Genomic DNA, 20,674 nt, shown 5'->3' with positions numbered 1-20,674 from the left:
CTTTTTAGTTTCCTACATCATCATCTGTGAGAATTCTTCAATCTGATTGGCTAATCCGCCCCCCTGCTGCTTTTCCTGTTCATAGACAGGTCTACACTGTAGAAGGTACTGAATTCAAACCAACATGGAAAAAAAGGGACAATCTTACCAAAACAAATTCAAAATGCTGAACAAGTGTGAAAATGGGAGAATTGCGCCCATTATTGTGTCTGAGCTCCCAGACACAAACATGCAGCACTTAGAAAAGAAAATGAGGCAAAGTGAGATTCTCGCCAGGAGGAAGAGTGAGCGGAGCCTGTTCATGCTGGAAAGCCAGCTGGTATGCTCTGCGGGCACCATTGCGCAGGCGCCCCAATCTCCCAGTGCACTGTGTACAAATGTAAACAGTGCGCTGGGAGATCTGTCACTCCATCCACCCACCCACCCAGACATCGACCAATGTGACAAGCCAGGAAGACCGCCACCAAAGCCTGTGTTCCACAGCCTACTAAAACCTGGTGGGAAGCTTCCTCTGTTGTGAGAGTGAGTGCCAGTCCTTCATTAGTTACTGCAAAATTTGAGCCATTATTATTACTAGTCTCAATAATGCACCTCATATGCCAACTCACCATGGAATGCATCTACTAACCTGACGAATGCAGCTCCCTATGAGATTCCAGGCATCTTGTAACTGTGGACCACTATAGTAATGGCACTTTCAAATGTTGTCGGATAGAATCATAGAACAGAATCCTACAGTGCAGAAGGAGGCCATTTAGCCCAGCAAGTCTGCATCAACCACAGTCCCACCCAGGCTCTATCCCCATAACCCCATGCATTTACCCTGCGAGTACCCCTGACACTAAGGACAAATTAGCATGGCCAATCCAGCTAACCCACACATCTTTGGAATGTGGGAGAAAACCGGAGCACCTGGGTGGAAACTCACACAGACACGGAGAGAATGTGCAAACTCATAAAGTAACCCAAGTCAGGAATCGAACCTGGGTCCCTGGCGTTGTGAGGCAGCAGTGCTAACCACTGTGACAAAGAGAGGAATTTCTAAAATCAACCTTTTGCAAGAAGGGCCAATTTACCTTTTTGAATCTAGTTAGGTGTGGGGGTTATAAAGGCTCAAACTTTAAAATGAACTCAATAGGTATCGTACCCTGCGTCCTCTTGTTCCTTTAGGTCCTCTCCCGCCAACAGCTCCAGGGATACCATCCACTCCCTAAAGATTCAGAACACAATACACAGGAATAACTGCTCAGATCTTTTAGCTTAGAAAAATCATGAAAAAGTTGGCATGTTTTTATAAATGTAACTAATACCTGCTGACCCGGATAACCAGGAGGCCCCTGTATTCCCTAGGATTGAAAAAAGAGAGGCTAGATTAGATATCATTGTTTAGCTGTTGACAAACTTATCACTGCAACATTGCTCTTACTAAAGTGGAAGTGTCTATCAAGAAACAAAATCATTTATACAACAACTTTCCACCTGTCTCTTTCCATGCACAATCATTTTGAAATGCATTTTGAAATAGTTGGGTCGATGTTATACTTTATGCAAGTTGAAGCTGATGGAAATTAAAATCTAGAGAGTTCACAGAATCCCCTCAGTGCAGAAAGAGGCCATTCAGTCCATTGAGTCTGCATTGATTCTCTCTGACATTGTATCTTACTCAGGCCCTTTCCCCCATCCTGTGCCCGTAACCCAGCTTTGTTACCATGGCTAATCCATCTAACTTACACACCTTGGTACGCTAAGAGGAATTTAGCATAGTCAATCCACCTAACCTCCACATCTTTGGACTGTGAGAGGAAACCAGAGCACATGGAGGAAACCCATACAGGCACAGGGAGAATGTGAAAACTCCATACAGTCACCCAAGGCCGGATTTGAACCCGGGTCGCTGACGCTGTGAGGCAGCAGTGCTAACCACTATGAGAGATGTAAAAGGGGCTGCCAACCTGCCATCACCCATTTTATATTTTTTTTATTCATTCATTGGACATGGGCGTCAGCATTTATTGCCCATCCCTAGAGGGCAGTTGAGAGTCAACCACATTGCTGTGGATCTAGAGTCACATGTAGGCCAGGCAGGTAAGGACAGCAGATTTACTTCGCTAAAGGACATGAGACACACAAAGTCAATATTATCTCAGTGACTGTTTTATGTAGACAACATGGCAGATACTTTGCGCAAAGCAAGATTCCACATACAGGGACAGAGAGTTTTGGTAATGAGGGTGGGGCAGCGTGAGCTGGAATATTGGTCAGGAAAGGAGGGGGGAAAATCTCTGCTCGCCTTCAAATAGAGACAAAACATTTTTTGCCTTCACTCAAGTTGTGTGAATGGGCAGAATGAGTTACATTAGCTGAAGGAAAGCATTTCCAATAATGCAGCAGTGCTGTCCTGGAGAGCTGGCCTAAGATATGTCCTCAAGTTCAGGAGAGGGACTCAAACAACACTCCCAAACTTCTTCTGTGGAGTGCATGGGCAATTTGTTTAAGTGTGAGGCCCCCCTTTAAATGTTTTTCCTGTGGCCACAGGCATGGTAAGTGGCTGCCCATGTATTAGTGGCTCAGTAGTCACCTGTTCTTCCATTTTATAATTGCTGTTCAGAGCAATCATGTTGTACGTTCCCTGTGCAACCATTCACAAATATTATGGATGAAAAGTTATCTCATGGTCCTTTAAGAATTTCTCCTTTAAAGGTATAACGTACCACAATATGTGTACTCACTTTCTGTACACATCAGGTGTTAAGATATATATTTTTAAATGCATTTTTAAAGCAGCTTTCACAACCTTAGGATGTCACAAAGTTCTTTCAAAGAATGGTTACTGTTGTAGTGTAGGAAAGGTGACAGCCAATTTCTGCCCAAGATCCTGCCAACAGCAATGAAATAACGACCAGATAAGCGGAATGCAATGTTGGTTGAGACATGAATCAGGGAGAGCTGCTCTACTCTGATGGTCATTTCCCTGCATGGGAGAGGATTGGAGCAGAGGACATAATCTCAGGGTATGAAGTCACCCAATTAAGACAGAGATTAGGAAGAATTTCTTCTCTCAAAGGATAATGAATTTGTGGAATTCTTTATCACAGAGGTCATTACCTATGTTCAAGGCTGAGATTTTTAATCAGTAAGGGAATAAAGGTATATGGGGATGAGGCAAGAAATTAGGGCTGAGGATTATATCAGATCAGCCATGATCTCATTGAATGGTGGAGCAGATTCGATGGGCTGAATGGCCTATTTCTACTCCTATGAATTCCGTCTTCTTCCAACTGTGCCATGAGATCTCCTGACTGGGAAAATGGTGGCTTTGTCTAAGTGAGAGACACAAACTCCAACAAGATAGCAAGCACTCCCTCAGTACTATCATGGAATTGCCAATCTAGATTAGGTGTTCATGTCTCCAGAGTGGGATTTGAACCCACTATTTTCTGACATAGAGGCAAATATCACCATTCAGCCATGATTGACTCATACATAGAGGTGACACTGTACTTTGTAACACTAAAGACTAGGCGCACACTGATTCAGGTGCCCCCTCTGCTGCTTTCTCAGAGTTACATTACTTGAGGCTGGTGTTGAATAAAAGATCAAGCATTTTCCATTGACTGGAGAAAGAAGGAAAGTCAAAAGCCACCTTATTTTTGGGGTACTCTAGGACTCCTCTAAGATGCCCGTTGGGAGCAGCAAGGTGGAGATCTAGGGATAAATTACCCAACAGCTACAACTGGTTTACACTCCAAAGGACACCAGAGAGACAAACAAGATTTAAAACATATCTGGCCAGAAGGTAATTTCAGAGGAATTATTGATTTGATTCAAGACATCAGTTGAGGGTGTGTCCACGGTGACCTTATTCCTTCCCTCAACCTTTGAAGAGCCTGGCTTCTTTCTCTCTCTCTCTGTTTATTGGTAGCTTAATATTCCAAAAATATTACTCACAATAATTGCTGTAGCATTGTGCAAGTTACATAAAAACGCATTAAAAAGAGACTTTTTTTTAACTCAGCACACATTCACTGTTGGATCAATAGAGCCAATGGGTGGGATTTTACAGCCAAACTCACCCCAAAACTGGAAAATCCCACCCGAGATCAACGGATTTTTGCATGTTTCGTTCGCCCACCTCCCCCCACCCCACATCCGCTATGATTCCCGTGGCAGGCGGAACAGGAAAATTCCTCTCAGTTCTACTGGCACATAACCATAGCCTAACGTTTCCTTGATTAAAAGGAATTGTATGTGAGAGTGGCTCTCGTTGTGTCAAACCAGGGCATACAAGCAGCTGTTAAATTAATTGTACAGAAAGGTAGGACCGTGCATTTCTATAGCACCTTTAACAGTGAATTGTCACACAGCACTTCATAGGAGGAGAATTAGATAGAATTTGACAATATGTCACATTGGGAGCTATGAGGATAGGTAAACAATGGTTTGTTTAAAGATACAGATTTTAAGACTGTGCATAGGCATGTGTTTAAATTTCTGATTTTTACTCCAATCTCTGCACTGGCAACAAAAATAAATCTCACCATTACTGTGAAAATACTAAAAAGATGAAAATTATTAAATTTGTGTCTTCACCTTTTGTCCTTTTGACCCTGGTATCCCTGAACCTTCACTTCCATCCAAACCCTGTGTAATGTGAAATAGAATACACATCTTTAAACCCCTTGGTGCACCAACCGCAAGAGATTAACAAAACAAACACATTGGTCTGTACAATGTTTTGGTTAAGCGCACTGCAGAGAAACCACAGTTTGCAATGTTAGTTCATTATATACAGAAAGCACCAAAGTGCACGATCTTTAGATTGCAAGTCAGGTTCAGAAGTCCTCGTCTTACAGAATGGCAAAATCAAGACCATTGTGATCGGATGCATCGAGCTCAATCAGATTCCCCCCTTCCAGTCAAATACGACTTAGCAGTAGGAGCGCAACCTTCTCGACTAAGCACATGGATAGACACACATGCACACTCATAACTGGCACATAAATAACCATACCCCCACCATTCTCACTCTCTGCCTTGCCTGCTCTCTAACTGAGTTTGCCAATTCTGAAGAATTTAATGAGATATGCAAACTTACGGGGGATAATTTTGGTTTTGTTCAGTAATCTAAAATGGAGGGTCGTGAATCACCTTTGTACCTTTTTGATTTCAGTTGAGTTACATTAACATACAATATCAAGTTTGTCTCTAGTATATATAAGATCCATAAAAGGTATCGGCACGAACAAAGGGCTGGAATTTTACAGAGCTTTTGGGGGATGAATTTGGAAATAGGGGCCAGAACTCTCCCATCCCACCTGCCATTGCAATTGTAGTGGGCGGGTTGTGGGCAATGTGAAGCCTCATTGACAGTCAGGCAGGAATATCTGGCTTTTAGACCAGCGCGGCCGGAGAATTCCACCCAGGAAGTCTGGCAAAACAGTGTTGGAAACAGTCAAGTGGCATGCTAGATGCCTTCCACTACATTGCCACAGGAAAGTTGGCAGATGACTGTCTGATGAAACACAATTGGTCCACTTAAGATGCAATTTCAGAGACTTTAGCTGTTTCCATTGGCATTTTACCACCAGCAGGGGATACCTTCACCATGTGGCAGGACTACAAGGTCAAAATGGCAGCTTCCCAGCAGGCTTCAAGGGACTTCAGTTGTGGCCAGTCTTTGGCATCATGGAGGGAACCCTGACAGCAGTGGCACCCCAATGGAATTGACATCACCTGCAATCAGAGACCACTCTCCACGCCCCCCCCCCTCCCCCCCCCCGTTACTGACCCCAGTAACACCCTCAATTACTTTATTTTAAGGGTGCATTTACATTGCAGCATCCTCTTCCTCCAGCCAATCCCAGCAGCGACTATCGCTGGCAGTGGCAACGTTGAGTCTGCTGAGACAGCACTAAGGTTGGAATGATACGGCCGTTCACGCCAGCAGGATTTTCCCATTCTTCTGCAGTGAACAGCGATTTGGCTAGATGCCACATTCTCAGACCTCGCTGCAGTGGAGGCATGGCACGGACATCGCTAAGACGATGACCATTAATCTTTCATCAACTTCAATCAGCACCTGCCCTCCTTCAGAAACTCAGGGTAACATGCGAACTGCCCACAACCCACAACTGTGACTCTCTACCTGGCACAGGTTAACAATGCCCCGAACTCAAACTATACACCCAGTTAAACCCACAATCAAGGCAGACCACTTGCTTTCCTTGGTACATTCGTAGAGGCTCCAAAATCGCAGGGCATCTCCATCTGTTACTTTGACCCTTGTTCAACCAGTTCTGTCTTTGCAGAACACCATTTTATCAACATTAAAGCTAACATTGCTGAGGAGGAACCAGACTTACCTGTGGTCCACGAACTCCAACTATTCCCGGTTCTCCTTTGCCACCAGGGTCTCCAGTTTCACCCTTCAGATAATTTTGAAGTCAGTTATAACATGGTAAACAACAGAACTTTAATCAACAGGCTTTTTACTTGCTATTATCACATAGTGCTCTATGTGCAACAAGTAATTTATATTCTTGAACATCTTTAGAATAATTGCAGTTCCACTTACAATGATAGGAAGACAGGCATTTATATAGCATTTTTGAAGACCTCAAAGTGTTCAATTAATGAAGTACAGTGAAGCCCCGATTTTACGCGCCCCGATTTAGCGCAAATTTGGATATAACGCGACGGGGATCTGACAATCATCATCAGTAATTTTCACTACGACCTCTTGGTGCTTGTCGTCAGAATACAAAAGAGCGAGGGAGCGCAGCGTGTCTCAAATCCGCACCGTCAGCACCAGCAAAAAAAATCTTCTCTTTTCAAGGCAGCATTTCATCCCAGGGAGTTTGACCACTGCAAACCCTGCTGACCTCTGTCAAATTTAGCAACTCTTTTAGAAAGTTAGAATAGAAATTCAGGGACCGCAAACAACCAGCCATTGTTCGTTTTTATGTACAATGTTGAGTAGGGTCAGTCTGAATAAGGAAGGATTTCCCAGTGGAACGGGTCTGTTTCCCAGTCATTAAGCTATCCCCACTCCCCTCCCAGATGATGCCAGACCTGCTTCCACATTCACTGAGCTTTTCCTTCCCTACTTTCCCAGACCGTGAGCACGTTCCACATCAAACCCCCACTATTTCTGTCTGTCAGCACTAACAAGGTTTAATATTCACTCGGTTTTAATAACCCCGATTTAGTGTGACCCTGCCCTTTTCATGATAACATGTCATGGACCCCAACCATCGCGTTATAACAGGGCCGCGCTGTACTCTTCAAGTGCCGTCACCGTTATAATGTAGGAAATACAACAGCCAACTTGTGCACGGCAATTCCCCACAAATAACAATATGCCACGAAAAAAGTTTTCATTCATAAGACATGAATGTTGCTGGCTGGCCAGCATTTATTGCCCATCCTTTGTTACCCTTGAAAAGGTGGTGAACTGAGTGGCTTGCTAGGCTATTTCAGAGGGCAGTTGAGAGTCAACCACATTGCTGTGGCTCTGGAATCACATGTACGCCAGACCAGGTAAGGATGGCAGATTTCTTTCCCAACAGGGCATTAGTGAATCAGATGGGTTTGACCAACAATCAACAATGGTTTCATGGTCATCAGTAGATCCTTAATTCCAGAACTTTTTTTTATTGAATTCAAATTTCACCATCTGCCATGGCGGGATTCGAACCCAGTTCCCCAGAACATTAGCTGAGTTTTTGGATTAATAGTCTAGTGATAATACCAACAGGCCATCGCCTCCTTGTGAATGATTGGCTAAACTCATTTAGTGATGTTGGATGAGGGATAAATATTGTTCAGCACATCCGTGGCTCTTCAAATAATGATTTGAAGATGCTGGCGTTGGACTGGGGTAAACACAGTAAGAAGTCTCACAACACCAGGTTAAAGTCCAACAGGTTAATTTGGTAGCAAAAGCCAGTAGCTTTTTTGCCAGATCTGATGAAGGAGCAGCGCTCCGAAAGCTAGAGGCTTTTGCTACCAAATAAACCTGTTGGACTTTAACCTGGTGTTGTGAGACTTCTTACTGTCTTCAAATAATGCCATGACATCCTTTACTTCTACTGAGCAGGCAGGTGGGGTTTTGTTTTTAACATCTCACTCTGCACTCCTTGAGTACTGCACTTAAAATGACTGCCCAGATAATGTGTTCAAATCTAGACAATTAAATAGAGTGATTTTGAGAAGAAGGAAAAATCAGTGGCCAAAAGAGAAAACGCTGGAAAATCTCAGTAGGTCTGGCAGCATCTGTAAGGAGAGAAAAGAGTTGACATTTCGAGTCCGGATGACCCTTTGTGAGATTGTGATGATTTGTAGAGGTGACTTTTCTTTGTTACCGTATGTAAACTAGCATTGAGATTACTCTCCTGCATTTTGTTGAACAAGTAACATCAGAAACTAAACAAATCACTTGCTTTCCTGAAGCATTTTAAGTCTCATAGAGTCAAATCAGTGTTTAGCAACAATTCAGCTATGCATATATATGTTGTTTTGTATGTAATAATGGCAGCCAAGATCACACACAGCAAGATATCAGGAATAGCAGTGAGATAATCAGTTTTTGCTGTTAATATCTCCAGGCGGAGGAATGCTGAGCGAACTCTCTGGTCTCTTTCAAAGAGTCCCATTAGCATCCATCTGGCCAGGCAGACAGAGTGTCAGTTTCACTTCTGACTCCCCTCAGTATTAATCTTGTACTCAGCTTGACTGGGAATTCAACTTCTGACTCAGAGGGGAATATGATACTGACAGAGCCAAAACAAAAGATCTCTCATTTGTGTATGGTGCCATTCCATCAGCAACTGGAGGATTTCCACCTCATAAATGTTTAGAAATGGACCATAAAAGCAAAAAAACCGCAGACGCTGTAAACCATAAAACTTAAACAGGAAGTGCTAGATAAACTTGACAGCATTTGTGGGAGTCCAGCATCTTTGCAGAGTCCAATATGACTCTCCTTTGGAATACAGAAGTGGACTACTTGAGTTGCTCTGGAATGAAATGTTGAACATAAACTGTGGTTCAAAAAGTGAGGTCACTGCCAATGTAACAGTTCTATATACGTCATGGATACACGTTCTCGAGTTTTGCTCCAAAATGCTTTTATATTAAAGCATGAAAAGTTCCAACTTTAATTTTGAACATTCTTATAATAATAGAGGGGCATTAGAAACAAAAGGATTACCATTATATTGATTCAGAGTTGAAGTGAATTCATTCACAACCCTCAAGTACTATGCTCTTGGCACGCCCTTGTGACTGCCAGCAGTACTGCAGCTAGACCAGGCATCAGATGTATTCATGGCTTTGTAAATTCATGATGTGGATGTGCCGGCGTTGGACTGGGGTAAACACAGTAAAAAGTCTGACAACACCAGGTTTTAGTCCAACTGATTTATTTGATAGTAAACTCACAAGCTTTCGAGGGCACTCCTTCTTCGTCAGGTGAATGGAGAGTTCTCCATTCACCTGACGAAGGAGTCCCCTCGAAAGTTTGTGAGTTTACTATCAAATAAATCGGTTGGACTAAAACCTGGTGTTGTCAGACTTTTTACTTTGTAAATTCAGACAGCTCTCCCAGTCAAATTTTGCCAAAATTTTCGTTCAGTCCTCTGCTTCAGACAATGAAAGGCTTGAGTTCAGCTTCAGCTTCAGGGCAATTGGCTTTTCTGAGAATTTCACTTGACCTACTCAGAAATTCTTTTTTTTTAAGACGCGCAGAAAAGATTTACCAGGATGTTGCCTGATATGGGAGGGCATTAGCTATGAGGAGAGGTAGGAGAAACTTTGTTTGTCCTCACTGGAACGGCGGAGGTTGAGGGGGCAATCTGATAAAAGTCTACAAGATTATGAGGGGCATGGACGGAGTAGATAGTCAGAAGCTTTTTCCCCGGGGTGGAAGAGTCAATTACTACGGGACATAGGTTTAAGATGCGAGGGGCAAGGTTTAAAGAAGAAGTACAAGGCAAGTATTTTTACACAGAGGGTGGTGGGTGCCTGGAACGCGCTGCTGGTGGAGGTAGTGGAAGCAGAGCCATTAGCTGCTTTTCAGGGGCGTCTTGACGAATACATGAATAGGATGGGAATAGATGGATATGGTCCTTGGAAAAGTAGGGGGTTTTAGCTCAGTCAGGCAGCATGGTCGGTTGGAGGGCCAAAGGGCCTGTTCCTGTGCTGTAATTTTCTTTGTTCTATGTAACTATTGACAGAAGAAAGATAATGGGTGGATTTTGTGGCCTCATTCATCCTGAGGTCAATGGACCTTTCCACATTCCACTCCAAATCCCATGGCAGGCAGGGTGGTAAAATTCCAGTCAACATAAGAGATCATTTCACAAACCCTTTTCCCTTGGAGTCCTTGGCTGCCTTTGGACCCCCTGTAGCCATACAATCCTGATGCACCCTGAAACACAAAGAAATAATGTTAAAAATATATCAACTGCTGGTGGACAATACCACAACAGCAACTTGTATTCATGAGACCTCCAATATGACCAAGTATCCCTAAGTGCTTCACAGCAGCATGATCGAATAATAAATTGACACTGAACCTTCGAAGGAGATATTAGGGCAGATGACAAAAAGCTTAGTCAAAGGGGTAGGTCTTAAAGGAGAAAGTTTAAAGTTTAAAGTTTTAACGTTTACTTATCAGTGTCACAAATAGGCTTACATTAACACTGCAATGAAGTTACTGTGAAAATCCCCCGGTCGCCACACTCTGGTGCCTGTTCACTGAGGGAGAATTTAGCATGGCCAATGCACCTAAACCAGCATGTCTTTCGGACTGTGGGAGGAAACTGGAGCATCTGGAGGAAACCCACGCAGACATGGGGAGAACGCGCAGACTGTGCACGGACAGTGACCCAAACCAGGAATTGAACCTGGGTTCCTAACACTGTGAGGCACAAGAAGAGAGGCAAAGAGGATTAGGGAAAGAATTCCAGTGCTTAGGGCTTGGGCAGCTGAAGGTACAGGATAGAATGGTGGATCAATTAAAATCCAACCTGGCCAATAACCAAACTATTAGCCTACTCTCAAACATCGGTGCAGTGATGGCAGAGGTCACCAATCGTGCTACGAAGCAGCTACCGGGGAGAGTGATGGAGACAGAATCTAAGAAACAGGATGTGTGTGGAGGACACTTAAGACAATGAGATTCAGTTCTCCCAATATTTTAGTTGGAGTGAATTTCTGCTCACCCAGTACTGGATGTCTGACTGGCTGTCTGACCATGTAGCAACAGTGCAGGGGAAAGGTGGTGATGCAGTAGTGCTGCATACATGTGGAAACCAGTGCTATGTTTTCAGATGATGTTGATGTTGATAAGAATTAGGAGGGTACCAAGGGTAGATTCTTTGGGCCCTCGGCAGGTCAGGGTGCAAGAGAGTAGCAAAGAAAGGCATTGCAGGTGATTATCCAGCAGGTGATTCTCGAAGAATGGAACCGAGGGCAGTTCCAGCTGGATGATGAAGCAGAACATTGGAACAGGATGGTGTGGGTGGTCAATTGTGTCAACGACAGATAGAGATAGGTGGGAAGGGATGGTCTATCACAATCAGCTATGGAGGCTTCATAAGTGTCATTTCAAATTATGGCAGGACTGGAATCCTGATGGGAGCAACTCAAATATGGAATTGCAGGAACAAAAGGTCATGGGTCCTAAGCCTATAGACAGCAAGATAGGAGATAGTTAGCATCCAGAAAAAGACTGCAGTATGGAGTTGGAGAACTTTGGCCTGATGGGCTAGAGGGAGGGAAGCACCACACTATTTGCAAAGGAGTTTTAATATCTGTGGCCTTGTAATAGAAGCCAGTATTAGGGTAGTCTTACTGCATCAACCTCCAGATATAGACTGAGTGATTCTCCTTCCTTGAAGTTATCTACTTCTTGTCACAAAGTTTTGCTGGGCAGAGTTTTACAGTCAGATGTTTACATTAGTAGGAAAGACTAGGATCTGAGGGCACAGCCTCAGAGTAAAGGGGCAACCCTTTAGAACCGAGATATGGAGGCATTTCTTCAGCCAGAGGGTGGTGAATCTGTGGAATGCGTTGCCACAGAAGGCTGAGGAGGCCAAGTTACTGAGTGCATTTAAGACAGCAATAGCTAGGTTCTTCATTGATGAGGAGATCAAAGGTTATGGGGAAAAGGTGAATGAATGGGGTTGAGAAACATATCAGCCATGATCGAATGGTGGAGTAGACTCAATGGGCCAAATGGCCTAATTCTACTATATTTATGGCCTTATGGTCAGGTACATTCATTCCCTGTTCCATAATCTAATTTTTCAGTTAAGCTTCTTGTTGCTTGATTTGGATAGAACTTGTAACACTGATACCAATTAGGTGGATCACTCAAATTGCTTTGTACTCCCAGCATAAATACTTGTATCTTCTGTTTGAATATCTGCCTTACTGCTCTTCTGATTTGAATGGCCTGGATCAGAAAATCCAATGTTTGCAGCTTAAGTATTCGCCAAGAATTGGAATAAAACATTCAAAACAACCAGAACAACTTTTATTCACCAAGAGTTTGTGAAGAAGTAAACTTAATCTTAGGAAATGGACATTGCTGTTCAAACTAGCACTCATGATCCATCCCTGATCCCCTTCAGATAGTGGGTCTCTATCTTGAACTGCTCCATCCTGTGGTTTTGGTGAGTGGGCAGTTCCAGAAATTTAATCAAACGCCGATAAAGGTGTATTGTATCAAGTGTATTGGTCAACTATTCCTCACCTTTCTTCATCTCAAAGAGAAAAGGTTTATTTCCTCAGTGTCACAAGTTACACTGTAACAAAGTTACTGTGAAAATCCCCTAGTCGCCACACTCCAGCACCTATTTGGGTATAGTGAGGGAGAATTTAACTTGGCCAATGCACCTAACCAGCACATCTTTCAGACTGTGGGAGGAGACCAGAGCACCTGGAAGAAATCCACGCAGACATGGGGAGAATGTATGTGCAGACTCCACACAGACAGTGGCCCAAGCCGGGAATCAAACCTGCGTTCCTGATGCTGTGAGGCAGCAGTGATAACCACTGTGCCACCATGCAAGTGTACATTGGTGTCTGCAATCTCATCTTTTGTTCTAATGGTCATCAATTAATGAGGTTTGAGTTGTTCTGTCTCCACCACCTCCTTGACAGATAGAAGCAGAACTTGCTCAGGAACTCTTCTTCTGCCCTCTTACGCACTTTTGCAATTTCCAGAATGTTTCACCAGCAGTGAAAGGAGATGTAAAAGCATTGACCCGTACCTAGACAGGCATATTCTACTGTTAAGGAAATAACAGAAATACTGTCCATACCGCAAGTCACACCAAGTTCCATTCACCCATCAACCCTGCTGACCTACACTGGCTCTCAGCCTTGTATTCAAATCCCTCTGCGGCTAACAGCTGCTTACCTTGCAAAATCCTCCAACCCATCGTGATCCCTGTGTTCCTGCGATTCTGGTCACTTATGCGTTCTGGATTTCTTCCCCTGTCCACCCTGCCCAACCTCCACCCACCCAATTCCCCCCACCCACCCACCCAACCCATTGCAGACATCCCTTTGGCAATTTTGGCTCTAAGACCTGGAGTTCACTCCCGAAACCTGTCTACGTCTCACTCTCCTCTTTTAAGATGCTCCTTAAAATACCTAGTTTTTGCTCACCTGCCCAGTTATCTCCTTATGTGACTCAAGTTCTACCTCATTACGCACCCGGAAAGCGCCTCATGAAGTTTTACCATGACAAAGGGGCTATATCAGTGCAAGTTGTTATTATCGCAAGAATTTTCCATCATTTACGCTACTGAAATATAAGCATAAACTGTCATTACATTTTCAATCTGGGGCCTGTTGGTTTCATAATGTGGCTCGTATCCTGCGGCTCAGGCCCTAATAGAATCAAAGGGAGCAGTGAAAAGAGCAAATTACTCAGAGCCGCTGTCATTTTCCTACCACTGGCTACATAGCAGAAATTTAAATGTTACAAGATAAGACAGTAAGCCTTCACATTAGCATGATGGATAGCATGACCTGTTGGCAGAGCTTTTCAGAAGGGGACTGTCAACTGCTAATATATCAACAAATATACGTCCAAATGGAATAAATCTCTGCTCTTTGGGATCCATTAGTTCCTCGGAGGTCAATCCAGAGTCAGCCAGGCATTTTCATTTTTAACAACATTATGAATAACATCTGTTTGCTTTTCCCCCACTACTGACAGCCCGCTTCGCCAACAATTATTTACTGCTGATGAAAAGAAAGTTGTTATTCCAATTTAGTAGGCATGGATCAGATAACTACTTCCCTCAGAGTTGAGGAGGAACTTCTTCACTCAAATCAGAGTTGAGGAGGAACTCCTTCACTCAAAGGGTAGTGAATCTCTGGAATTCTCTGCCCGTTGAAGTGGTGGAGGCTACCTCGCTGAATATATTTAAGTCACGGGTAGATAGGTTTTTGATAGACAGGGGAATTAAGGGTCATGGGGAGAAAGCGGAAAAGTGGAACTGATCCACCTCAGATCAGCCATGATCTTATTGAATGGCGGGGCAGGCTCAAAGGGCTAGATGGCCTACTCCTGCTCCTATTCCTTATGTTCTTATGTTCCCTCCCCAGCCTGATTTTACCCTCCAATGAAGCCAACGGAAACTCAGGGATGGATCTACGTCCCCTGCACTGGCCATGTTTTCAGCTGGGGGTGGGCGGGCATGCAAAATTTGATGGATGGGAGACCATGGCTTTACCGATCAGGTTACCATAATACATTGGGTATGTAGGGCACCCACTAGCCTTAGGCCTACTGAGATCCTTAGGTGGCTAATGAATGCAACTGGCCTTTTTAATGGGGGTAAAGGCATAAAAAGACTGTTTGAATCAAAGTCACCTGCTGAGCCCCAGGTTATGCAAGACTTTTCCCTTTATAGCCTCAAGCTACATTACTTACATGCACACACATGCAGATACGGCACGGTGGCACAATGGTTAGCACTGCTGCCTCACAGCACCAGGGACTGGATTCAATTCTTTGGCTGACTGTGTGAATTTTACACATTCTCCCTGTCTATGTGGGATTCCTCCTGGTGCTCCAGTTTCCTCCCACACTCCAAAGAGAAGTAGGTTGGGTGATTTGGCCATGCTAAATTGCTCCTTAGAGTCCCACGATGTGTAGGTGAGGGTAAGTAATGAGACAAATATGTGGAGTTACGGGGATAGGACCTGGATAAGATACTCTGTTGGTGAGTCTGTGCAGACTAGATGGGCCGAATGGTCTCTTCTGCAGTGTAGGTATGATATGACCTTCTGTGATGTATGGATTAGGAGGAGTAGGCCACATGTCCCCTTGAGCCTGCTCCACCATTCAATAAGATCACAGCTGATCTGCTTGCAACTTCAACTCCATATTCCCCACCTACCCATAATAACACTTCACCCCTAAACTGATCAAGAATTCATCTACATCTGCCTTAAAAATGTTCAAAGTCTCTGCTTCCACGACCTTTTGAGGAAGACAGTTCAAAAATCTCACGACCCTCTGAAAGGAAAAATTCTCTTCACCTCTGTTTTAAATTGGTGACCCCATATTTTTAAACCATGACACCTATTTTTAGATTCTCCTATAAAGTGAAACATCTTCTCTATATCCATCCTGTCAAGATCCCACAGGATCATATATGTTTCAATCAAGTCACCTCAGCTGATACAAGCTTAGCCTGGCCATCCGTTCCTCATAAGGCAACCTGTCCATTCCTGGTAATTGTCTAGTAAACATTCTCAAAACTGCTTCTAATGCATTTATATCCTTCCTTAAGGAGACCAATATTGCACACAGTACTCCGGATGTGGTTTCATTAGTGCCCAATGTAACTGAAACATAACTTCCCTACTTTTGTATTCGATTTCCCTCACAATAAGTTATAACATTCTATTAGCCTTCCTAATTACTTGCTGTATCTACACATGAAGCTTTTGTGATTCATGCATCAGGATCTCCAGGTCTTTTTGCATTTGCAATCTCTCACTGTTTAAATTATATGATGATTTATTCTTCCTTCCAAAATGGGCAATTTCACATTTTCTCACATTATACTTCATTCGTCAGATCTTTGCTCACTCACTTAGCCTATCTATAGCCCCTTGTAACCTCCCTATGCTTTCTTTACAGCTTACTTTCCAATGTATCTTTGTGTCTTCATCAAAAATAGGAACTATATCTTTGGTCCCATCATCCAAGTCATATTAAATAAGTTGTGAAAAGCAAGCCTTGGCACTGATCCCTGTGACACACCACTTATTACATCTTGCCAACCAGAATCTTCTATTCATGCCAATATGTTACGCCAACATCATGTGCTTTTACCTTCCGCAATAATTTTTGATGAGGCACCTTATAGAATGCCTGCTGGAAATCTAAGTACAGTATATCCACTAGTTCCCCTTTATCCACTGCACATGTTATGGGCAGTACGGTAGCACAGTGGCTAGCACTGCGGCTTCACAGTGCCAGGGACCTGTGTTCAATTCCTGGTTTGGGTCAATGTCTGTGTGGAGTTTGTACATTCTCCCCTTGTCTGCGTGGGCTTTCTCCAGGTGCTCCGGTTTCCTCCCACAGTCTGAAAGATGTGCTGGTTAGGTGCATTGACGTGAACAGATGCCAGACTGTGGCAACTAGGGGAATTTCACAGTAACTTCATTGCGGCGTCAGTGTGAGTCTTACTTGTGACTAATAAATAAACTTTACTACACATGTTACTTCCTCAAAGCACTCCAATAAATTGGTTAAACATGATTTCCCTTTCAGAACACCTTAGTGACTCTGCCTAATTGCACTTGAATTTTTCTAAGTGCCCTGCTATGACATCTTAAATTATAGCTTCCAGCATGTTCCTTATGACAGATGTTAAGCTAACTGGCATAAAGTTTCCTGCTTTCTGTCTCTCTCCTTTTTTTGAATAAAGGATTTACCTTTAAGATTTTCCAATCTAATTTTCCCTGAATTTAGTGAATTCTGTAAATTAAAAATGAAGCATTAGCCATTTCTATTAAAACCTAAAGATGAAGTTAATCAGCACCATTGTCTCACGGTTCCAGCAATTTACTTAGTACTTCCCTAGTGATTGTAATTTTCTGCATTCCTCCCACTCCTCTTCCATTTCCTGATCTATGGTTATTTATGGGATGTTACTTGTATCTTCTATAATGAAGACCAATGCAAAATACCTGTTCAGTTCATCTGCCATCTCTTTATATTCTATTATTAGTTCCTCAGAGTCACTTTCTCTAGGACCAATGGTCATTTTATTAATTCTTATTTAAAGAATTATACTAATGCCTAATATCCATTTTTGTATTTCTAACTAACTTTCTCTCACTTTTTTTCCCTTCCTTATTAATCATTTAGTCTTTCTTTGCTGTTCTTTATATTCTATTCAGCCTTCTGACCTGCCATCCATCCTTGCACAATTATATGTGCTTTTTCTTTAACTTTTTTTAGTCAACTGTTTATTGGGTAGCACTGTTGAGTCAGAAGGCTGTGGGTTCATGCCCCACTCCAGAAACTTGAGCATAAAATTTAGGCTGACAATCCAAGCAGTAATGAAGGAGGGCAGTCCCTGTTAAAGATGCCCCATCTGCCCTCTCAGATGTTAATGATCTCACACACTATTCAAAGAAGATGGCATCTTGGCCAACACCCCTCGACCAAGATGACTAAATCAGGTTATTGGCCATCTTTCTGTGAGCTTGCTGTGTGCAAACTGGTTGCTGCAACTGTACTTCCTTGGTTGCAAAGTGCTTGGTGATATCCTGAGGCAGTGAAAGAAGCAAGTCTGTTCCTTCATTTCTTTCTATAGCTGACCATTTGACCTATCGTTTAGCACAATGCGGCTTTGCACTCACATTCTCAGTCATACAACCTCAAAGAAGGAAGTTCATAGGATCCTTACAACAGTACAGAAGGAGACCATTCAGCCCATCAAGGCTGCATCAACTCTCCGACAACAATCCCACCATATCCCAATAATCCCACATACTTACTCTGCTAAATTCCCTAATCTAAACATCTTTGAAAACTAAAGGGAAATTTAGCATGGCCAATCCACCTAACCGCACGTACATCTTTGGACTGTGGGAAGAAACCAGAGCACTGGGAGAAACCCCATGCATACATGAAGAGAACATGCAAACTCCACACAGGCGTCACTTAAAGCCGGAATTGAACCTGGATCCCTGGCAGTGTGAGGCAGCAGTGCTAATCACTGTGTCACCTTGCTGCCCCAAGGAAAAAGTACTGGAACTAATCGAGGAAAAGCTGAGGGAAATTCCTTGCCAGTCCTTGCCGGCAGCAAATCCTCAGTAACTCACATATCCCCTAATGCTCAGCTATCCCACAACTAGCTCTCTGTAACTTGAAAATGCCCTAGGAATTGGTCCTGACGCTTTGTGAAGCATTACTGTGAGTCTAGAGCCATGGGATGATTCAGTAAATTGTTGACACATTAAAACTCTTACTAACCGGAACTCCTGATGATCCTTGCTCTCCTTTCGTTCCTTTCAATCCAACAATTCCTGTAGAGCCCTGTAAAATGTTGGGGGGGGGATGAAATTAAATTAGTTAACATTAGAAATGCAGTTAAAATCCAACTCGCAGGCAATGGGTCAGGTGGGGCAATTTTAACTTTTGGCAGCATTAGGAAATAGGCAATATCAAAACTTCACTCTCCCAATTTTTCTTGGATCCAAATTCATCCATTATCATAAAAAGTTAAAATTGCCTCTCCTGTTTTCCTGGCTAAAAAAGGAAAAGAAAATCGCTGACTGAAATACGTCAAGATCAGAATAAACAAATGAGTTATAGAATCCATAAAATCCTACAGTGCAGAAGGAGGCCATTCAGCTCATCGAGTCTGCACCGGTCGCAATCCCACCCGGGCCCTTACTCCGTAACCCCATAAATTTACCCTAGCTAGTCCCCCTGACACTAAGGGGCAATTTAGTATGGTCAATGTACCTAACCTGCAAATATTTGGACTGTGGGAGGAAAGTGGAGCACCCGGAGGAAACCCTCACAGGCATGGGGAGAACGTGCAAACTCCACACAGATAGTAATCCAAGCTGGGAATCGAACCCGGGTCCCTGACACTGAGAGGCAGCAGTGCTAACCACCATGCCCCTGTGCCACCCGTGATAAATGGAAGCTGCATTGAAAATTTTCCACTGCCAATTTGGGTACTTTTATTTTATATTTATGGATGCTGTCAAGGTTTTGATCAGGAAACAACTTGTCTTAATTTGCATCATTATAAACTAAATGGTACAATTGTAAATGGGTTGCAGGTACAGAGAGGTAAATTGTTGAAGATGACAGGACAAGTTCGTAAAGCTGTTAAAAAAGCCATATGGAAAAGTTAACTTTATAAACAGAGGCATACAGCCACATCTCCAGGCACCGCAGTGTGCACTCCCACCCCCCGCCCCACCTCCACCGAGATCAGGAATGAAGGTGGTCAGGATCTGAACATATTTCCATGAGCCAATGTAGTCAGCTTCCCAACCCAATTCCCAGTATTGGTCACTTTGGCCAAGCCAGGAACAGGGCTGACAGGGCTGCCCAACCCAATGTGGCAGGCAGCCAATTAAGTTTGTTCAGGTGAAAAATAGAGGCTGATAGGGATTTTCTCGTCAGCCTCCAGTTTCCCAACGCTGAAGGGGGAGGGGGATGGGCGGACTTTAACTGCCTGGAGGCAAACACCCAGCAAGTTTCCATGGCTCCCAGCTGGTCAAGCAGTGTTCCTTCCCTGCCTGGGTGCAGGTACATCTAAAGGCCAACCAACAAAGGCGTACCACCACATGCCCCCAATCCCTCAGTGCCCACCCATAATGGGGTCCTGACTGCCTTCTTTGTTTTTAAATTGTATATATTTTTTTAATTGTCTAGGGCACATTGAAAGGCTTTCCCAGTCGCTTACCCTGCATTGAAGCCAGCTGCTCTCCTCATGCTGGGAGGCCTCTGATTGACCATCCAGTTTCATGGACCTGTTCTTCACCGTGAACTAGACAGGGAGCCTGTCCCCATGTCAGTAAAGGGAGTGCCCCAGTCAAAATTCAAGCAAGTGACTGTGACACAAAGGAACTCTGCACCAGAGGTGGATACAGGAACCATCAACTGCTTCCAGGTCAGTTGCCGATTGATTCGTAAATGCCACCACTGTTTCGAGAGTTCTTTAAAGTTGCTGCTGTGTATAGGAAGTGAGGCGACACTGCAGAAGCACTGAAGGACTTTGCCCTCAATTCAAGGCTTCTGCACAAACCTGTTGCTCCTAGACACAGGTGCCGTAGTGGGGCATCTTCTAGCATGACTGGGAAAATAAACAGACACTGTAGGCCTGGTCCTGAAAGACAGAAAGGAGCAGAAGGACTCTGAGCAGGATAAATCCATCAGGGTGTTCAGGGAACAACTTCTCCATCTGAATCTCAGCAAGGGACAATATCCACTTCATGAAGGATGTTATCACTGACGTTTGCCACTTGCTACAGACACAATTATCGTTAGAGTGAGACCACATTGTCGGTGGATGTGTTTGTAACCTTGAACTTTTAGGGCGGTGTGGTAGCACAGTGGTTAGCACTGCTGCCTCACAGCTCCAGGGGCCCAGGTTCAATTCCC

The 20,674-nt window shown here is 43.6% G+C and overlaps 1 protein-coding gene across 1 annotated transcript in view; it reads right to left on the bottom strand.

The window, feature by feature from the left end:
* LOC145357551 (collagen alpha-6(VI) chain-like) overlaps positions 1-20,674 on the bottom strand; it is a 115,272-nt gene that overhangs the window by 23,979 nt on the left and 70,619 nt on the right. The window contains exons 24-29 of the mRNA XM_080211025.1: positions 18,524-18,586; positions 10,367-10,429; positions 6,363-6,425; positions 4,591-4,641; positions 1,311-1,346; positions 1,148-1,210 (exon numbers count right to left, since the gene is read on the bottom strand). Coding sequence (XP_080067151.1) covers positions 1,148-1,210; positions 1,311-1,346; positions 4,591-4,641; positions 6,363-6,425; positions 10,367-10,429; positions 18,524-18,586 — 339 coding nt within the window. The remainder of the gene's footprint in view (positions 1-1,147; positions 1,211-1,310; positions 1,347-4,590; positions 4,642-6,362; positions 6,426-10,366; positions 10,430-18,523; positions 18,587-20,674) is intronic.

Source organism: Carcharhinus amblyrhynchos, chromosome 2 (assembly GCF_965287045.1).
Source record: "Carcharhinus amblyrhynchos chromosome 2, sCarAmb.v2.hapA, whole genome shotgun sequence".
NCBI lineage: Eukaryota > Metazoa > Chordata > Chondrichthyes > Carcharhiniformes > Carcharhinidae > Carcharhinus > Carcharhinus amblyrhynchos.
The sequence above is the reverse complement of the archived record's forward strand: the minus strand, read 5'-3'. Positions and strand labels throughout refer to the sequence as shown.